Genomic DNA, 21,432 nt, shown 5'->3' with positions numbered 1-21,432 from the left:
CTCCTTCATTCCTTCCTTCAATCTTTGATTCACTCACTTAGCAGACATGAAGCGCCTAATATGTGCCATGCAATGGGAATAGTATAAAATACAACTCCTACCATTTAAAAGAGCCCAGTCTACTAGGGGATACAGGTAAATAAATGGCAAATTATTCACTAGCGGAAGGTAGGTGGTTGCTATACAACACATAAGTATTAGATAGAAGTGTGTCAAACGTTAAGAAGCACACTTTTTTGGGGTGGGGAAGCAGGGTTTTAAGGGAAAACTTCACAGAAAAAAAAAAATTTGGCTTGAGGGGCCACCAAGTATGAGAGGAGGCATTCCAGGGAGGAGTAATCACCAGCAGGGATGGGAATTGTAGTAGATTAGAACAGCCTGAGCAGGGGGCTATGTATGAAAGCGGTGAGGGATAAGACTGGAGAAGGCAGGGTGCAGCTCCTGATGAGCCTGGTAAACCACTTGGAACTTTATCCAGTAGACTTTCATAGGCATTTGCGTGGGCTCACTTTGGCCGCAGGAAGGAGAAAAAAAAAAAAAAAAAAAAAAAAGAGAGATGGGTAGACCAGTTGGCTTGCGACTGACTGTTCAAGCAAGAATTGCTTAGAATCTGGATTATAAGGATAGTGGAAATTGTGAAGGCAGTTTTTAGTTTTTTGTGTGTGTGAGAAGGGGGACTGCTGAAAATAAAACTTCTCTCCTCCGCCTCTGTCCTTCCTAACTTAGAGGGACGTTAGGGTAGAAAGTCTGATCCCCTTTCCCTCAGGTTTTGTTCCCCAGGTTGCGGGTCCTGCAAAACCCGCACTCTGCTCAGCACCACAATCTCCTCCCATTTCTCTACTGCTCTTTTCAAATCCTCTTTCGTGCCTGGCTTTTGGACGGGGAATGGTGGAGGAAGCAGAGGTAATTAAGCTGGCCAAAGGTCGCTGGATATAATAAGGCTTCGTCACGACAGCTGGTTCAGGGCCGGGCACACCCGGAGGAGCCGGGACCCGCCCGCCTGGGCTGCGGCGCTCACCGCGGGCTGGGGGTGAGAGACGCCTGGCCGAGGCGGGGTTGGGAAAAGGGCCGCAGTCCAGGGCCTAGCGCGTGGTGGGGGGAGGCGGGGCCGGAAGCGCAGGGCTCCTTCTGTGATTGAGCCATTCCCAGCTGTGGACCAGCTCGGTTTGAGAATACCGCCAGGTCGCAAAGACCGCAGCCTTTTTGCCTCCGCCGCGGCGGGCTGGGGCAGGGCCAGGGGCGGAGTCTTAAGCCCAGACTCCGGGTTCTTGCCTCTGATTGAGTGGGGCGGGTCCCGGGACGGGTCCCGGGCGGGTCCCGCTCTGCTTTTGACAGCTCTCTTGAACAGCCGCAGCCAGCCAAGTCCCGCGGGTTGGGGAACCTGTGGCCCAGCTCTCCGCGCGTCCCCGTCCCCCCCGTGGCCCTGGCCCTGGCCATGAAGCGCATCTTCTCCTGCTCCAGCTCACAGGTGGCGGTAGGTGTCAAATGTCTGGGAGGATGGGCGTGGGGCTGGGGTCCAAGCCCTGTGGCGATAGAAGTCCCGAGTTCCATCTCCAAGCACCATCGGCTTATCTCTTTATCGGTCTTTCCAGCTCTTCCGCCCCGCAGTGCAGCCCGCCAGCCTTGCCCTTCCTCAAGACCCTGTCTCCAAGCCTCTGACTTGCCCTCCGAAGTTCTCCCCTCCCCGAGTTTCTTTCCCTTGGCCCTTTATTGTCCTCCTAGCATTTACACCCCCAACTTCTGACTTTTCCTGCAGTTCTCCCCCATCCTGAGGCCCTGTCCTCTACTTCTGCCCTGTCTCCTAGTGCTGAACAACCCCCAAGCATTTGCACTATCTCAGCACCTGTTCAGCCCCAAGTGCCATTCTCTTGCCCAAGCTCTGCCCCACGGCCCCATTTTCCAGCCTTGCTCTGTCCTCACAACCCTGCCCTCTCGCACGGCCCTACTGTTTTTGCTGCTTCTCAGCCGAACAAGTACTTCCAGCCCCAGTCCTTCCCCCAGCCCTTCTTCATAGCCCTCTCCATAGCCCTTCTCTGCCCCTGCCCCATCTCACCCCATGCCACTTCCACTCCCATTCTCTCATCATTGTCGCCGTCTCTCATACATCACTACAAACTTCTTTCCAACTGGTGCTCCCACAAAGCAGCCTTCTCCTTTTCTCCCTTTCAGTCTCTGCCCCTCTCTGCCCAATGGCTGTTCAATCCCACTCCCCAGCCCCCTTTGCCCTGACCTCCTTCTGCCTGCTCTCTGTGGGTTAATCTTGCAGTCTGGCCAGCTTGCCAGGCACTGCCAGAGGAAGCAGAGTTGCCTGGCCACTCCCCAGGGAACTGCGTAAGGTGCCTGCAGAATCCATCCTGGCCGGTTTACTGCAGTGTCTGGTCAACGGACTGGTTCTTGGGTCAGTCAAAGCCTCTGTCTGCTTCTCTCCAGAGTTAATCTTCATTCTAAACTCTCACCCAGCTGTGTAAGGCTCTTACTATCTAATCCCTTTGCGCTGGGGAAAGGTGATGGTGGGAGGAGAAGGGGATAGAGTGGATTCACTCTGAGAGTTTCCAGTAGACGTCATTCTATTCCCCATATTCTCTCAGAACAAAACACAAGGGAAAAGATTACAGAAGGTGGTAGCTTAGGAGGGTATAGCTTCTTCTCTGAAGGTCTCTTACAGAAAGACCCCCTATCTGGGGTGACATTTTCTGTGGGCGCTGGGGTTATGGCTCCTTTAGAAGTGAAGTAGTCAAGTGCTTGAAATGTTGCTCAGCCTGACCAGACTCAGTGGTGTCATTCATAAGCTAACAAGAGGAATTCTCGGCTAACTCTGCATGGGCAGGCCATGGAAGCTTGGAAATGAGCTATGAGGCAAGAGGAGGAACTCTGTTGAGGCCTGTCCTTGTCTCGCTTACAGTTGCTTCTCCACTTAGTTTCCACATGTTGATCAACCAGTCAAAAGGCATTTACTGAATGACTACTGTAGATACCAGAAACTGAAGCTACCCAGACTATGACTTAACTCATAATGATTTTCTTATTCACATGGACTCTTCCCTCCACATTGCCCTTCCCTCTCAGGTTTGTGGAGTCTGCCTGCTCCGTAGAAGTGGGGGAGCTATTTCATTTTCCCTGATTCTCCCATCCTTGGTCAGTGCCTGCTTCCCAGCATGCTGGGGTGAGCAACGGGTTGAGTGTCGGAATTTGAAGGTATCCCCCTCTCCTTCTTCACCCTAGCTCTGCAGAGGTTTGACCATGAAGAATGTCCAGCTATTCTAAATTATTAAAATAACACGATTATAGGAAGTAAATCAGGTAGATTTAGAACTATCTAGTTGGGGAAAAAAAACGTATCTACATTGCCAAGAAGCACCCTACCATCTATATAACCTGGATGTTATGCATTAGCTGATATGAGTAAGATCCACCTTCCCACTCCCCTGGATGGAGACTTCTGAGTCCAGGAACATCCAAAATGTGCCCAGTGAGGCTAGGAAGGTTGGGGATAGGAATATTATTGTGCACCTACTATGCCACAGACATAGTGTGAGGTGCTCTATATGGTGTTATATAATTAGGAAACAGGTTCAGAAAAGTTGTTACCTACCTAAACTCACAAGAATAGAAAGCATTAGAATCAGGATTTTAAACAGAGAACTTCAGTTTGAGGTCAGCTGATGGCAGTGTCCTGTGGCAGAGGCATAGTTCTAGCTCTCTGCTTTTTCTGAAGGCGACTGGGCCCCTAAGAGACATTAGATGATATGTTCTTACAACTCAAAGTCTGTCAGTATGTGGAATAGTCATTAATTCTCATTTTTCCTTTGAGAATTAACCTGTTTGGAGACCCTCCTCCATGCAGGGAGTAGCATCAAAAAGGGGGTGGCTTTGCCTTGGAGGCAAAGAACCTAGTCTAAGAACCTAGCCTTAGACTACTTACTGGAAAATAAGTCCACTTTTCTCCATAGCTCTGTAGTAGTCTGGTCTGGTGGTGAGTGCTAGAATTGGGCTTCAGGTGGCTGTCTAACCTCAATGTGCCTCAGTTTCTTCTTCTGTCAAATAGATAAAATAATTTCAGCCCTAACTACTTTCCAGGGATGTTGCAAGGCTAATGGAAAAAGTACTTGAAAGGACTAGGAGGAATTACAAGTGCTGTGCAGGTGTATTACCTTGGAATCCATCAACCCTAGATAATTTTATGGTTTGGGCATTTAAAATCTTTCCTGTTTTTTTCTGAATTGTTTGCCTTGCCTATGTAAACAGAACTTGAAAATGAGTCATTTGGCTTCCATAGACCCTATTTTTTTCCACCTCCTTTCATAGCCTCTTTCTTTTTCAGATTACAACTCATAAAATGCAATGTGCCACCATCAACACCCCCCTACTTCCTGTTTTGCTGGACACTTATATGGCATTTTAAAGAGATTTTATATACATTAGCTCACTTAATACAACATGATGAGGTAGTTATTATTTCCTACATTCTGTAGATGAAGAAACAGGTTAGAGGTGTTCAATGGCTTACTCTAGGTCCCACAGCTGAGAAAGTAGCTGAACCAGGCCCTGAACTCAGACATGTTGACAAGACATTCATCTAGGGCCCTTTGCACCATACCACAAATTCTTCCTTTCCTTTCCCCTCTCTAGATCAAACCAGGCTTTTCTGTGCTTTCAGACCTTGGTGTTTTTACAGAGCTCTCTCTTTCAATCCCTGTGATACCTCAATTATTGTAATTATGCCACTGCCCGCCAAAGTCAAGCTGGAATGATAGAACAATGCATGCCCAGGTGTGGCTGTTGTCTGTGACAGCTGTTCCCAGGCAGGAAGATGAAGAGGGAGAGGAGCAGGGGAGCTGCCCCCTGCTGCCTCCTCAAGCCTAACTGTAGACTTTTCTTTGTCTTTTGGGCGTTGTTGCTGTGGAAGGGGAAAAGTAACTAGCTGAAGGGCATAGATGTGAGATGGAAAAAAGAAACTCTGTGTTTCTTCTCCCAGTTTTGGGAGCCAAAGCCAATGGGTAGAGGTGGTATAGCTAGTTATTTGGACTCCTGGCTGTAACCTGAAGCTAGTGCCTTGATTTCTCAAATATCTGAGGATAAAAAGCAGAGCAGCATGGGGAGGTAAGAGGCAATGTGAACCCAATCAAGGGTGGTCAGTGTGGTTAAGTTTGCTCCAGCAAGAACCAAGAAAGCAAAAGGGAAAAGAGTCACAGGCCTACGAAAGACTCACCTCAAACCCAAAGACATACACAGACTAAAAGTCAAGGGATAGAAAAATATATTTCCTGCAAACAATAGGGAGAAAAAAGCAGGTGTTGCAGTACTTGTATCAGACAAAATAGACTTCAAAACGAAGAAAGTAACAAGAGATAAAGAAAGACATTACATAAATGATAAAGGGGTCAGTCCAACAAGAGGATATAACCATTATAAATATCTATGCACCCAACACAGGAGCACCTCCATATGTGAAACAAATACTAACAGAATTAAAGGAGGAAATAGAATGCAATGCATTCATTATAGGAGAATTCAACACACCACTCACTCCAAAGGATAGATCCACCAGACAGAAAATAAGTAAGGACACAGAGGCACTGAACAACACACTAGAACAGATGGACCTAACAGACATCTACAGAACTCTACACCCAAAAGCAGCAGGATACACATTCCTCTCAAGTGCACATGGAACATTTTCCAGAATAGACCACATACTAGGCCACAAAAAGAGCCTCAGTAAATTCCAAAAGATTAAAATTGTACCAACCAACTTCTCAGATCACAAAGATATAAAACGAGAAATAAATTGTACAAAGAAAACAAAAAGGCTCACAAACACATGGAGGCTTAACAACATGCTCCTAAATAATCAATGGATCAATGACCAAATTAAAACAGAGATCAAGCAATATATGGAGACAAATGAAAACAACGGCACAAAACCCCAACTTCCGTGGGACACAGCGAAGGCAGTTTTAAGAGGGATGTATATAGCAATCCAGACCTATTTTTAAAGAAGGAAGAACAACCCCAAAAGAATAGTCTAAATTCACAATTATTGAATCTGGAAAAAGAAGAACAAATGAAGCCCAAAATCAGCAGAAGGAGGGGCACAATAAAGATCAGGGAAAAAATAAATAAAATTGAGAAGAATAAAACAATAGAAAAAATTAATGAATTCAAGAGCTGGTACTTTGAGAAAATAAACAAAATAGATAAACCCCTAGCCAGACTTATTAAGAGAAAAAGAAAATCTACACACATAAACAGAATCAGAAATGAGAAAGAAAAAATCACTATGGACACCACAGAAATACAAAGAATTATTATAGAATATTATGAAAATCTATATGCCAACAAACTGGATAACCTAGAAGAAATGGACAACTTTCTAGAAATATACAACCTTCCAAGAATGACCAAGGAAGAAACAGAAAATCTAAAAAGACCAATGACCAGCAATGAAATTTAATCAATAATCAAAAAACTACCCAAGAACAAAACTCCTGGACCAGATGAATTCACTGTTGAATTTTATCAGACATATAGAGAAGACATAATACCCATTCTCCTTAAAGTTTTCCAATAAATAGAGGAGGGAATACTCCTAAACTCATTCTATGAAGCCAGCATCACTCTAATACCAAAACCAGGCAAAGACACCACAAAAAAAGAAAATTACAGATCAATATCCCTGATGAACATAGATGCAAAAATACTCAACAAAATATTATCAAACTGAATTCAAAAATACATCAAGAGGATCATACACAATGATCAAGTGGGATTCATCCCAGGGATGCAAGGATGGTACAACATTTGAAAATCCATCAACATCATCCAGCACATCAACAAAAAGAAGGACAAAAACCACATGATAATTTCCATAGATGCTGAAAAAGCATTTGACAAAATTCGGAACCACAAAAGACCCCGAATAGCCAAAGCAATCCTGAGGAGGAAGAATACGGCAGGGGGGATCTCGCTTCCCAACTTCAAACTCTAGTACAAAGCCACAGTAATCAAGACAATTTGGTACTGGCACAAGAAAAGACCCACAGACCAGTGGAACAGGATAGAGAGTCCAGATATTAACCCAAACATATATGGTCACTTAATATACGATAAAGGAGCCATGGATATACAATGGGGAAACAGCCTCTTCAATAGCTGGTGTTGGCAAAACTGGACAGCTACATGTAAGAGAATGAAACTGGATCACTGTCTAACCCCATACACAAAACTAAACTTGAAATGGATCAAAGACCTGAATGTAAGTCATGAAACCATAAAACTCTTAGAAAAAAACAGGCAAAAATCTCTTGGACATAAACATGAGCAACTTCTTCATGAACATATCCCTCTGGGCAAGGGAAACGAAAGCAAAAATGAACAAGTGGAACTATATCAAGCTGAAAAGCTTCTGTACAGCAAAGGACACCATCAATAGAACAAAAAGGTATCCTACAGTATGGGAGAATATATTCATAAATGAAAGATCTGATAAAGGGTTGACATCCAAAATATATAAAGAGCTTGTGCACTTCAACAAACAAAAAATGAACAATCCAATTAAAAAATGGTTAGAGGAGCTGAACAGACAGTTCTCCAAAGAAAAAATTCAGATGGCCAGCAGACACATGAAAAGATGCTCCACATTGCTAGTCATCAGAGAAATGCAAATTAAAACCACAATGAGATATCACCTCATACCAGTAAGGATTGCCACCATCCAAAAGACAAACAACAACAAATGTTGGTGAGGTGTGGAGAAAGGGGAACCCTCCTACACTGCTGGTGGGAATGTAAATTATTTCAACCATTGTGGAAAGCAGTATGGAGGTTCATAAAAATGCTCAAAATAGACTTACCATTTGACCCAGGAATTCCACTTCTAGGAATTTACCCTAAGAATACAGCAGCCCAGATTGAAAAAGACAGATGCACCCCTATGTTTATCGCTGCACTATTTACAATAGCCAAGAAATGGAAGCAACCTAAGTGTCCATCAGTAGATGAATGGATAAATAAGATGTGGTACATATACACAATGGAATATTATTCAGCCATAAGAAGAAAATAAATTCTACCTTTTGCAACAACATGGATGGAGCTAGAGGGTATTATGTTCAGTGAAATAAGCCAGGTGGAGAAAGACAAGTACCAAATGATTTCACTCATCTGTGGAGTATAAGAACATAGGGAAAACTGAAGGAACAAAACAGCAGAAGTATCACAGAACCCAAAAATGGACTAACAATTACGAAAGGGAAAGGGACTGGGGAGGATGGGTGGGAAGGGAGGGATAAGGGGGGGAAGAAGAAAAGGAGCCTTACGATTAGCATGTATAATGTGGGGGCAGGGTATGAGGAGGCCTGTGCAACACAGAAAAGACAAGTAATGATTTTACAGCATCTCACTATGCTGATGGACAGTGACTAATGGGGTATGTGTGGGGGACCTGGTGAAGGGGGGAATCTAGTAAACATAATGTTGCTCATGTAATTACAGATTAATGATACCAAAAAAAATATTCAAAACAGAAATACCATTTGATCCAGGGATTCCACTCCTACGAATTTACCCTAAGAATGCAGCAGCCCAGTTCGAAAAAGACACATGCACCCTACTGTTTATCGCAGCATTATTTACAATAGCCAAGAAATGGAAGCAATCTCAGTGTCCATCAGTAGATGAATGGATAAAGAAGATGTGGTACATATACTCAATGGGATATTATTCAGCCATAAGAAGAAAACAAATCCTACCATTTGCAACAACATGGATGGAGCTAGAGGGTATTATGCTCAGTGAAATAAGCCAGGCAGAAAAAGACAAGTATCAAATGATTTCACTCATCTGCAGAGTATCAGAACAAAGAAAAAACAACTGACAGAACAAAACAGCAGCAGACTCACAGAACCCAAGAATGGACTGACAGTTACCAAAGGGAAAGGGACTGAGGAGGATGGGTGGGAAGGGACGGATAAGGGGAAAAAAAGAGGCATTACTATTAGCACACATAATGTGGCGGGGGGCACAGGGAGGGCTGTACAACACAGAGAAGACAAGTAGTGATTCTACAGCATCTTACTGTGCTGATGGACAGTGACTGTAATGGGATATGTGGGGGAGGACTTGATTATGGGGGGAGTCTAGTAAACAATGTTGCTCGTGTAATTGTAGATTAATGATATAAAAAAAAAAAAAGAGTGGGCAGAGCATCTGAACAGGCACTTCTCCAAAGAAGAAATTCAGATGGCCAACAGACACATGAAAAGATGCTCCACATCGCTAATCATCAGAGAAATGCAAATTAAAACCACAATGAGATATCACCTCACACCAGTTAGGATGGCCACCTTCCAAAAGACAAACAACAACAAATGTTGGCGAGGATGTGGCGAAAGGGGAACCCTCCTACACTGCTGGTGGGAATGTAAATTATTTCAAGCATTGTGGAAAGCAATATGGAGGTTCCTCAAAAAGCTCAAAATAGGAATTCCATTTGACCCAGGAATTCCACTCCTAGGAATTTACCCTAAGAATACAGCAGCCCAGTTTGAAAAAGAGATACGCACCCCTATGTTTATCGCAGCACTATTTACAATAGACAAAAAATGGAAGCAACTTAAGTGTCCATTTGGTAGATGAATGGATAAAGAAGATGTGTTACATATACACAATGGAATAGTATCCAGCCATAAGAAGAAAACAAATCCTACCATTTGCAACAACATGGATGGAGCTAGAGGGTATTATGCTCAGTGAAATAAGCCAGGTGGAGAAAGACAAGTACTAAATGATTTCACTCACCTGTGGAGTATAAGAACAAAGCAAAACTGAAGGAGCAAAACAGCAGCAGAATCACAGAACCCAAGAATGGACTAACAGTTACCAAAGGGAAAGGGACTGGGGAGGATAGGTAGGAAGGGAGGGATAAGGGGGGAAAAGGGGCTGTACGATTAGCACACATAATGTACAGGAGGGGCACAGGGAAGGCAGTATAACACAGAGAAGACAAGTAGTGATTCTATAGCATCTTACTACACTGATGGACAGTGACTGTAATGGGGCATGGGTGGGGACTTGATAATAGGGGGAGTCTAGTAACCATAATGTTGCTCATGTAGTTGTACATTTATGATACCAAAATAAAAAAGAAAAGAATCATGGCTAAGGTTGCTCAGCTCTGAGAACAATAATCATATTGATGGTAAAAAAAAAAAGACATTGGAAATACTATGCATTCAGTACTCAAAAATGATGTTTAGTTCAGTAGTTCAAGTATCTTTTGGTTCAGAGCTGGTAATAATCAGCAGTGGTTCTTGGTCACACATGAGTTGGTGACTATTTAACTGGCCCACCTAAGAACTAAATGACCAAGGCTGAGTGACTTGTGGAAAATTGAGAGTATCTCAGGAATGTTCCCTTTTCCCTTGGTTGGTACCCTAAGTATCTTCTTTTCTTTCTCCATTCCACCCGTACCCACTATGTCCCCACAATTTGTGGCTCTGGACCAGGTGGAGAGATGGAACTGCCGTGATCAGAAGCTACTGGAGGCAGTGCAGCGGGGGGATGTGGGACGCGTGGCTGCCCTGGCCTCCAAGAAGTCTGCCCGACCCACCAAGCTAGACTCAAATGGCCAGTCCCCGTAAGTAAGTCCTCCTGACCCCACCCTTGGCATATGTTTCCCTTTGAAAGCCCTAAACCCCAATATGAGGTAGGACCAAGGAATGCTTACAGCTTCAGAGCCCTTTTTGTTTTAATTAGCCAGCATATAAATAAATCTTTACTACATGTCAAGTGAAGCAAGAAAATCTTGTCCCTGGGCTTCATCCACATCACAACTCAGATCAACAAAACTTACAAAAACAGGACATAAAGCTTATTAAACAAACAAAAAACTGATACATATACTAGAGTATTTCTTCTTTGCACAAGCAGGAGGGTGTGTATGGGTGAGAAATCATGAATGAAGTGGAAGCCATGAGAGTCACATGGCTGGAAGGACAGATTAGGACAAGAGGGGTATTATCCCTTGTCTGCCCAAGTCAGTCTTCAAATGTCCAGCCCCCTGCTCTGCTCTGGCTGGCTCTTCCTGTGACACTTCCAGTCTGCTAAGGTCCTGTGCTCAGAGCAACAGGCAATTACGTGTTCCCTGGACAGCCCTGCAACAGTCTGAGATTGCTTGAGACCTGCCGCTCCTGTTTCTATCTTTGCTTCCAGCTCCCTCTGACTTTGACAGTAGGCCATATTGCCTTCTCTTTCTCAGAAAGTAAGGCTAGGAGAGCTCCCTTCTGTGATTCTGGGTTTGCTTTGGGGTGAGGGAGCATAGCAGGCAGTGCTTATTAAGATTCTCCCATTCCTCATCCCCTAGTCCCTTCATCCTTCTGCCTCCTGGCCTTGATTCTGGCAGGTTTCATCTGGCAGCCTCCAAAGGCCTGACAGAATGTCTGACTATCCTGCTTGCAAATGGGGCTGATATCAACAGCAAGAATGAGGACGGTGAGTTAGACTGAGCACTGGACCATGCTGCTTGCTTTTCCCTTTACAGCAGCAGTGGGGGCCTCTGTCCCCTGAAGCCCCCTGCTTCTCTCCTCATAAATGATGGCTAGCATCCTTCCAGGGGTTCCCCTCCCTGCAAGCTGGGCATACCTCCCCTCCCCTCCCACATGTACCACAGGTACCAGGCACTTGGGGAACAGGAATTTCTGGCCCTGGGTGGCTGGGAGCTCCTCTCTCTAATCTCCCTGATTATCTGTGTGTCTCTTGCCTCCCTCCCTGTGACTCATCAGCATACATGGGGCCACCCATCTCCCTCTCCCCTTTCTCTCTTTCTAGGAAGCACTGCCCTGCACTTGGCCACCATATCCTGCCAGCCACAATGTGTCAAGGTCCTACTGCAGGTGAGAGCAACCCCTTGATGCTACTCTGGTGAAGGGAGGAAGTGGACCCAGAGTCTCCTAATTTGGCCTTGTAGTTACAAGCAATATTTGGCCAAATATACCTCTCTCATCTCCAATAAGAAAGGTGATGATCATCGATTCATTAATTCACAAACATTTATTTAACATCTATTATGTGCAGGCACCATGCTTAATGCCACCCTCAAGGGCAGGTCATAAAGCAAAGTTGCCAGGGACTGACTGCCAGTTGATCAATATGCATACGTTGAGCTCTGACACAGGCAGAGCCCCTGCAGGGAGCAACTGCCATGATGCTGGGCATGAGGAAGGAGGACGGCAGTACTCACATTAATCCAGAATCCTATTGTCTCTTTTTGAGGTGTTTGTAGCGGAGGAGCACAAAAAGAATTATACATGTGAAATGACACATGGACAATTTATAAATAAGCCTCCAAAAGTACAAAAGGCACAATTCAACAGGCCGTTGGGTAAATGGCTGTTGGGTAAAGGGATGCTTTTGTTCTTCCTGGCCCTTTCCAGCTTTCCCAATTGTGATCCTAAAGTACCAGTCATGGACTTAGGTGTCATTTTCCCTAACATGTTTATTGGTTTATAATCTGACTTTTCTTAGGCCCTAGGTTTAAGAACCAGGGCTGAAATTCATGGCTGCTTATCATCTGCAAGGAACACATTGGGCTTGCCTAGGAGTTGGCCAGAGCCATGATCCTCCTTCCCTCCACATAGTGCTGTGGAAGTTAGTTGGTGTGTGGCATGGGGTATGCCAGCAGGGGGTATGGCTCGAGGACAGTAATGCCGTGCTCCATTCTGCTTCCCTTTGTGACTGCAGCATGGCGCCAATGAAGATGCTGTGGATGCAGAAAATCGGAGTCCACTGCACTGGGCAGGTGTGTGCCAGGGGACTGGTAGGAAACGGCTGCAGGGGCCACAGGGCGGGCCGGGAGAGGAGGATAGTGTTTGGTGGGAAGGGCAGGCCAGGGCTGACTGCTGAAATGGTAAGAGGGTATGTTGGGTCCTGGTCTAACTAGGTGTGCTTCCTGCTTCCCCTTAACCCAATTATCCTTCAACCCTCCCACCCCCAGCCTCCTCTGGCTGTGCCTCAAGTGTGCTCCTGTTATGTGACCATGAAGCCTTCCTGGATGTCCTGGATAATGTGAGTGTCCCCTGAGCAGCTGGGCAGCGCCCCACAGCGGGAGGCTGCTGCTCTCTCCGAGCTGCTTGGCCAAGTTCTGTGAGCAGAGGTTGTACCACCTCCTCTTTCTTCTCGCCCTGCTCCTCCTCCTCTTCTTCCCCACAGACAGGTTAAGCCCTATCTTCTGGAGCGCCTCTAAGCCTCCGAGAAGCAGTGTTTAGCTTCAGGATCAGGGCTTTTTTTGGGAGAGGGGAGTTGGATGTGTCAACCTCCTGGTTCCCCCTGCCTTCTCTTGAGCCCCTTCCCACGATCTGTGCAGGATGCACGTACACCTCTGATGATTGCATCTTTGGGTGGTCACGCAACTATCTGCTCACAGCTACTGCAGAGAGGCGCCCAAGTAACCGCCACAGACAAGGATGACAAGTGAGTGTTTCCCACCTTCCCACCCTGAATCCAGACTCTGGGCACTGTGCAAAGTGCGCTGCTGAGCAAAGTGTGTGTGTGTTGGGAAAGATGGCAAGTTGGTTTTTGTTTTCTTGGGAACCTCCTTCCTTCTAAGTGGTGCTTCAGAAGAGCTCTGCCTGCTGCTTCACTGTTTTCCTCTTGCAGAGTTGAGAAAATTTTCCTTATACTTTCCTATCCAGCTGCTGCCACCACCATCTTCCTAGCATAAATGACTCCAGAACTAGAATCAATAATTCTGGGCTCATTAGTTTGATTTACTGGTTTTTGAACTATCTTCTGAGCAATGGAAGCCCTTTATCCAATAAGGAATGTATACAGAGCCTCAACACAGAAAGCAGATGAAAATGGAGCCCTTCCAGTTGGCCCCCTGCTTTCTGATGCTACAGCTCTGATGAATGGCTTTTTAAAAGTTCTGGTCTGGTTTAATGCTTTATCATTGGCTGGTGTTGGTCTGCTGTTCTCCTGACAACACTGAGTGAGAACTGACCCTGTAGGTGGAATTTCTGGAACTAGGACCCCTAGTTTTTCCATGGAGAAAGCTGATGCTTGGATTTGTCCTAACCCATAGGTCAGCTCTGATCCTAGCCTGTGAGAAAGGCAGTGCTGAGGTGGCTGAACTGCTCCTGAGCCATGGAGCGGATGTGGGGGCAGTGGACAACATGGGGCATGATGCTCTGCATTATGCTCTCCACACACAAGACAAGGTCCTGTGGCGGCTGCTGCGGCAGGCCCTGAACCGGCGCCAACAGGCAGGTAAAAGCCAATTCCCTTGTAACTTCAAGATTCTCCTTGATAGCCTTAGAATTAAAGAAGCTTTTTAGAATCCCATTTGTTCCCATGAAAATAATCCATCTGATGAGTAATTTTTACTTCAGTTGAGAGTTTACTTATTTATTGCTGCTACTATGAGATGGCCCCATATTCCCAAAGGCGCGGTCACAAAATGCCTTATCTCTTATTGAAGGCAACTCTGGCTAGTACTATTACTAGCAATTATGAGTCATAATTGTACACCTGTTTGTGTAATTTGCTGGCCAATCTCTCTCTCCCTTGCTAGACTGTAAACCCATCAGATGACAGGCCATTTCTGTTTTATTTATCATTGAGGTTCTAGTGCCTAAAACAGTAACTAGAACAGTATCCAGTAAATAAGCAAGTGAACAAAATGAATGAGCTGGCACATCTCTGGGACAGGGAACCAAGGTTGCTAAGGTTAGGCACCCATTGAACAGAGGTGGATCCCAGTGCCAGGAAGCCATGTGTGGTAAGGGTTATTATACTGAGGGACCACTCCTCTCAGAGAAAGTCTGAAGACAAAGTGTGGGCTAGAAGCATGCGGAGCCAGACTCCTCTCTCATTTTCTCCATGTCCTTTTGTATAGGTCAGGAGCTAGTTCAACACCCAGATCTTGCATCCCAGGTAAGACCCTAAGAGCATCCCCCTTTTGCTACTGACCCACCTCGGGCTACCCCACTGGGATATCTCCCAGGCAATGATTCTGGGTGCATCAAGACACTGTAAGAGAAGAAAGGCCTTCCTGGGACTAGGTTAGCGGCCTGTCTTCACTTCCTTTTTCTACACAGGCTTCTCCATCTGAGCCTCAGGTGGGTTTTCCACCTAAGAGCCCATGGAAAGCAGAGCCTAAGGAGGAGCAGGAAGAAGAGGAAGATGAAGACCCAGTCTCAGAGGAGTGGAGATGGAAGTATGAAGAGGAGAAAAATAAAGTTTCTCTATTGGAGGAGGAACTGGTGCGAAAGACTGAAGAGTATAAGGCTCAAGCTGCAGCCTACTTGGGCCTGGAGAACCAGATTCGAGAGCAGTTGCAGGAGCTAGGGGTCCTTGTATCCCCAAAGCCTGGAGCTTCAGGAGGGCAGGGCTCTAGTCTCTGGCCTGGAGGGGATGGCATGGACCAGGGCTGTCCCCTGGACCTGCTGGCTGGATGCATACGAGAGCTAAAGAATCAGCAGCAGGCAACAGCCACAGCAGCCCCAAATCTAGTATTAGCTTATAAGAAGGCTGAGGAACCAGGCCCTTGGGGGAGCCAGGATGAAGCCCATGGAAGGTCCCAACCAGAAGAACAGGGGCCACCCCAGAGCCAAAGGCCTCAGACCATTGGGAAAACCACAGGACAGCAACTGACTACCATTGGTGGGCAGGCCCTTAGCCCTGATCCAACCGACAAGCTGTATGTTGGCCAGGAGAGGCCCCAGGCCCCAGGAGCTGAACCAACAGGCACAGTGGCTGAGCCAGGGGCCCCAGTGGCCATGAACCAACTCTTGCTACAACTGAGGGAGGAGCTGGCTGCAGTTTGGCGAGAAAAGGATGCTGCCCGTGGGGTTTTGTCAAGACCAGTCCTGGAGGGAGCTCTGGGGACACCTCGAGCTGAGGCTGCAGCAGCTGCCTGGGAGAAGATGGAGGCCAGGTTGGAGCAGGTGCTGGTGAGGCTGGATCGGGCAAAGGCAGGACTACAGGTGAAACCTGAGGCCCCTGTCCAGGAGTCCAGGGAGGGAGGCCCAAAGGCAGGCCCAGGGACCATCACCAAAGAGGATGAAGGCAAGGACAAAAGGGCTCCTGGGGCCAGGGGAGAGCCTGGAAGTTCCGGGAAGGGAGTTCCGGGAAGGGAACAGATGCCAGGAGGAGGCCTGGCAAAGGGACAGCTGGAGAAGGAGGTGTCCGCACTGAGACTGAGCAACAGTCATTTGCTGGAGGAGTTGGGGGAGCTGGGGCGGGAGCGGCAGCGGCTGCAGGGAGAGCTGCAGTCCCTGGGCCAGAGGCTGCAGCAGGAGTCTGTGTCCAAGCCAGAAGCGCAGGTCCAGCTACAGCAGTTGCGGCGGAGTGTGGGGCTGCTGACAGATGAACTGGCCATGGAGAAAGAGGCCACGGAGAAGCTACAAAAGCGCCTGGCCTCCCAGACCAGTGACCTCCGCGGGCTGTGGGACTGCCTGCCCCCAGACCTACTGGGCTGCGGGAGTGCACGGAGCTCAGCGGCCAGGCCTCTGGAGGAGCTGCGGGCCTGTATCAGCACCCTGGTGGGCTGGCACCGGGAGGCCCAGCAAGTGCTGGCTCGGCTAGAAGAGGAAAACCAGCAGCTGAGGGGCTCTTCTGCTCCACGAGGGGAGACAGGCGGGTACTCAAAGGCCCCAGCATCCCCCGAAGTGGCTGCCCTGGAGCAAGACCTGGGGAAGCTGGAGGAAGAGCTGCGGGCCGTTCAGGCCACAATGGGTGGGAAGAGCCAGGAAATCGAGAAGCTGAAGCAGCTGCTTTACCAAGCCACAGAAGAAGTGGTGGAACTGAGGGCCCGGGAGGCCGCCAGCGTGCGGCAGCACGAGAAAACTCGGGGTTCACTGGTGGCCCAGGCCCAGGCATGGGGCCAGGAGCTAAAGGCTCTCCTGGAAAAGTATAACACAGCTTGCCGGGAAATGGGTCAGCTGCGGGAGGCGGTGGCCGAGGAGCGCCGGAGGAGCGGGGACCTGGCTGCACGCGCTGCGGAGCAGGAGCGCCGGGCCAGCGAGATGCGTGGGCGTTCGGAGCAGTTTGAGAAAACAGCAGAACTGCTGAAAGAGAAGGTGGAGCTTCTCACTGGGGCTTGCTGGGACAAGGAGGCCAAGGTGAGCAGTCCAGGCAGGTGAGACAGTCGTGGGAGTGGGGTGGGGGTGGGGTGCATCAGGGGAGATTACCCTGTAAGGTTTGCTAACTTAGATCTACCTTTGGTTAGTCGTATTAATACCCCGAACAGAACCCCAGTCATTTGCAAGGACCGCACTATGTTCTCCTGGTCTGAGGGTGTTTAGACTTGAGGTTGGAGGTAGGTAAGGTATAAATAGAACAAGGAAGGGGACTTAGGTTTTAAATTTTGAGACTCAGGTTCAGAAGCATTGTGGTCAGGGCTACCACCAATGGAGGGCAATGGCTTATTAGCATTTGACTTAAATCGTGTATTAGCCTGGAAAGAGGTCTGATAGGATGGTGGATTGCTGTGCTTTTTGCTGGGGTTTTGAGGTGTTGACTCGGGCTGATGGGTTAGGAAAATCAGACTAAACTATAGTCCCTCATCTCACCTCACACTTCAATCAGAGTATGTTCTACAAAAGATTTCCACTGGCCAAGAGGGTGTCAATGCAAAGAAAAAACGTTTGAGGACCACTGTGTTAGAGACCTGAATTTTCTAACTCCAAAAATGAGTGTAAGTCTATGTGTTTCTAGGAGACATGTTTATATATTCTGAAAATCAATTTACAAATTAATTTAGTAGTTCTAGGACTACTGTGGAATGAATGAATTCACTTAATATTTGTGTACATAATCAAATTTAGAATGATCACAAATTATAAGTATATATTTTACATATTATAGAATACATAAAAATAGAAGGAATGCTTTACCGAGTAAGAATTAGTGTGGGGTGGGGCTAATTAAGGAAAGGAGAAATTTTGTGTTGGTGTTGAAGGAGAAGATGAAAGTAAGCAAATGGGCAAAAGAAAATAGGGTAGTGGACTCCACACTGCGATTGTCTGGAATTGAATTTCAGTTTCAAAACATACTGGTTTTATATAACTCTAGGGTGAGCTATCTAAGCCTCTAAGCCTAGGCCTCAGTTTTATCACCTATACAATGGGGATTTTATAACCTATATAAAATATAGGGTTATAGAGAATTGTCATGTTGTATTACATTAAATAAAATACTATATTCAAAATATGCAGAATAAATTTTGACGAATGGTAAATATTCAGTAAAAGTTAACTATTTTTATTATTCCTATCACTGCTGGCTATCAGTAACCACATATGTGCCTCAGCTTCACAAACCACAAAAACTCATCTCGATTTCCCTGAGTGGTCAGCAGCCAGAAGTAGGTCAGGACCCAGTACAGATTTATGAGTATAGACCATAAAAAGATCTTGGTTCAAAGATTTCATCACTTACTAGCTGTTTGATTTTGACACATTGCTTAACTCAGTCTCCTTACCTACAAAATGTGCATAACAATACTTCCTTCAGAGAAGTATTGTTCTCAGAATAGAGGAAGAGCTATTTTGAGTATTAAATGACATGATGTGTATAAAAGTATTTGGCACATATTAAGTCCCCAATAAAAGGAACTGATCTTGACCCTGGATGGTATTGGAGAGGGAAATGACTTGGGCCTCATAGGTTCCCTTTCTTTCCTTTTGACCTCAGATCAAGGAATTGTTGAAAAAGCTGGAGCAGCTTTCAGAGGAGGTCCTAGCAGTTCAGGGAGAAAATGCTTGCCTTGCCCTGCAGCTGCAGGTATGTTTTGGCCCTTGGGGAAGTGGACACCTCTAGAGAAGAGGGTGGGCAGTGGAAGTGATGTGGATTCTGGGAATCACAGAGGCCGGGCCGGGCAGTGGTCCAGGCTGGGCCAGTGGTGGGTCAAGAAGCCTACGTGGCATAGCTGACCATTTTATTGTTCCTCATGCTTGGGGTGATGGACCGAGGGTGGAGGGTATGTATATAACCTCCCATTGATGCTCACTCCTAGGATTCCCAGAAGAACCACGAAGAGATCATCTCTACCTATAGAAATCATCTGCTGAATGCTGCTCAGGTCAGCATTGGGGGTGGTAGAGACAGAGAGCTGGGCACAGGTTACTGCATTTGTGTGGTCCCTTCTTTTACTTGCACATAATTGTCATTTCTTGGAAAGCTGGACTTTAGATGTTCCAGTGCCAGCCTTCTGGATCTCATTATGTGTATTTAGAAAAGTTGCACATAAATGTAAAGGAGAAGAGGCATTTGCCTCTCCTTTTCAATTCCCTGATCCACTGTAAGGCCTTTATGTGTCCCTTATGCCCTTCCTCAGTTTCCTCCTAAGCCAAATTATCCCTCACCAAGGAAGAAGAGGTAGATGGCTTGTTCCATTATTAGGAATAACAATAACAACAAAGAATCAAACACTTGCTGTGTACCAGGTTGTTTGTTTCACATTCATAGTTGAAATACTCACAGCAATCCTGAGAAGTAAACATCATTATGTTCCTTGTAAAGATTAGGAAACAGCCATGGAGTAGTTAAATACTGTAAGTGAGCGCACATAGTAAACAGCATTCCACTATACCCAGAACCTCTTCCTCACCTGTCTGTCCCCATTTTCTGTTCATCTTCTTTTCTCTCCTGCCACCTTCAGGGCTACATGGAACAAGATGTGTATAATATCCTACTGCAAATCCTCAGCCTGCAGGAGGAGTGATGCAGCCCATGCCCCGATGAGGTCTCCGTTGTGAGTTATGGGTACAGGGTGATTAGGGAAGGAGCTTGGACACAGGGCTTGGGAAAGGAGGCTTAAGGATAGGAACTGGAGTCTTCATTTGCTCCCATGTGGTGGTTGACATTGAGAGGTTCTGCGGGGCATAGAGCATGAAATGAGGTCAATTGAGAAGACACAAAATGGGGAATCACTGGGGGGATTCGGGAATCAGTGAGCAGCTGGACTGAAGGCGGTTGATGTCGGGTAGAGACTGAAAAGAGTTGAATGACTCTTTTAAGGTCTGGGGTAATGAGATACCAGTGAAAGGTGAATGATGGTGGGATAGTGATACAAAGTTGTTTCCCGGGATGGGACTCCACAAACTCCAGAATCTCTCTTTCACCCCCTTGCCATTCATTCATAGTAGTCATCCCCTATTCTTCTCACCACCCCTATGCAGGTGTCCAGAGAGATGAGGATCCCCATTAGCATCTTGGCATGGGTAGGAGGAGACTGAGGATAAGGAAGTGTGTGCATTTCAACCTTGAATTTTTTCTTTCAGTGAATAAGAACATCCCTGGTTGAGAGAGGCTCCATTAGGCTGTGGTGGGTGGCAGGTTGGCCAATAGGGATGGTGTAGGTGGGGTTGCACCTGCCATTGTGGACCCAGACCTGAGAACCTGGACCCTGGAATCAACACGAATAAGACTAGAGGAGGTGTGAATGGAAGCAGCTCTATGGAAAATAAAGCAGGAGGCAGTGTGGTGCTGTGTGACACTGCTTTTTGTCTTTGAAGGGGAGTTGGGGAAGGAATCTTTTTCATTCCTTTTTAATCACAAATGGCCCCAGAAGTTGGCAGCTTTCAAACTTCGATAATGATCTACAGTAAGAAATACATTTTACATCCTGTGTGTACATACCTGAAATAGTACTTACCCTTACTGTTTCTATGTTACTCCATCTCTGCTGTTACATTCCAGTGAAAAAATATTGGTCAAAATACATCCACTAATGGGTTAAGACCCACAGTTTGAAAAACAACCCCTCCACAAAAATGGGCATTGACATTATTCCTTTCTCTTTCCCAAATCTGTCTCTTACTGGTACATCTCTAACCTTTTTTTCTGTGCCTTGGGTTATCTGCATCCATGATTTTTTTAAAGGAGGAGAGATTGGTAGGCCTAGCTTTACTTCAAGATGTACAACCTAAAATATTGTATCAAGAAGACACAAATAAATGGAAATCCCATGCTTATGGATAGGAAGAATTAATATTGTCAAAATGACCATCCTGCCTAAAGCAATTTACAGATTTAATGTAATCTCTATCAAAATGCCAATGGCATTTTTCAATGAACTAGAGAAAATAACCTCATATAAAATTTATATGGAATCACAGCAAATCCTGAATAGCCAAAGCAATCTTGAGAGAAAGAACAAAGCTGATTTCAAGTATACTACAAAATTACAGTGATAAAACAGCATGGTACTGGCACAGGAACAGACCCATAGGTCAATGGAACAGAATAAAGAGCCCAGAAACAAACCCATGCATATATGGCCGGTTAATATATGACAAAGGAGCCATGAATATATAGTGGTGAAAAAGACAGTGTCTTCAATAATTGGTGTTGGGAAAACTGGATGGCTATAGGTATAAGAGAATGAAACTAGCTCACTATCTTACACCATACACAAAAGTAAATAAAAAATGG

At 46.1% G+C, this 21,432-nt stretch overlaps 1 protein-coding gene across 5 annotated transcripts; it reads left to right on the top strand.

Moving 5' to 3' along the window:
• Positions 1 to 969: 969 nt before the first annotated feature.
• ANKRD35 (ankyrin repeat domain 35) lies at positions 970 to 20,481 on the top strand. Of its 5 annotated transcripts, XM_057500649.1 has the most exons (15): positions 970 to 1,030; positions 1,349 to 1,474; positions 10,506 to 10,636; positions 11,363 to 11,490; positions 11,827 to 11,891; positions 12,739 to 12,796; positions 12,992 to 13,062; positions 13,361 to 13,467; positions 14,078 to 14,262; positions 14,891 to 14,928; positions 15,093 to 17,117; positions 18,691 to 18,780; positions 19,013 to 19,078; positions 19,658 to 19,747; positions 20,280 to 20,481. In XM_057500649.1, exons 2-14 carry the CDS (start codon positions 1,436 to 1,438, stop codon positions 19,718 to 19,720), a joined length of 3,066 nt encoding a protein of 1,021 aa, XP_057356632.1. In that variant the 5' UTR covers positions 970 to 1,030; positions 1,349 to 1,435; the 3' UTR covers positions 19,721 to 19,747; positions 20,280 to 20,481. The 5 variants fall into 5 exon arrangements, with proteins under 5 accessions (XP_057356632.1, XP_057356633.1, XP_057356634.1 ...); XM_057500650.1 differs by lacking the exon at positions 970 to 1,030 and having other exon boundaries at positions 1,141 to 1,474; positions 10,506 to 10,640; XM_057500651.1 differs by lacking the exon at positions 970 to 1,030 and having other exon boundaries at positions 1,142 to 1,474; positions 10,506 to 10,640; positions 11,402 to 11,490.
• Positions 20,482 to 21,432: the final 951 nt, after the last annotated feature.

Source organism: Manis pentadactyla, chromosome 4 (assembly GCF_030020395.1).
Source record: "Manis pentadactyla isolate mManPen7 chromosome 4, mManPen7.hap1, whole genome shotgun sequence".
Lineage (NCBI taxonomy): Eukaryota > Metazoa > Chordata > Mammalia > Pholidota > Manidae > Manis > Manis pentadactyla.
This window is presented reverse-complemented; position numbering and strand designations above follow the sequence as displayed.

What these genes read in the sequence shown, in the direction of transcription:
- ANKRD35 (XM_057500649.1), top strand. Translation starts at nt 1,436, where the DNA reads ATGAAGCGCATCTTCTCCTGCTCCAGCTCACAGGTGGCG. An exon ending in CAACAGCAAGAATGAGGACG is followed by an intron (nt 11,491 to 11,826) that starts GTGAGTTAGACT and finishes CTCTCTTTCTAG; the next exon opens with GAAGCACTGCCCTGCACTTG. An exon ending in GTGTCAAGGTCCTACTGCAG is followed by an intron (nt 11,892 to 12,738) that starts GTGAGAGCAACC and finishes TTGTGACTGCAG; the next exon opens with CATGGCGCCAATGAAGATGC.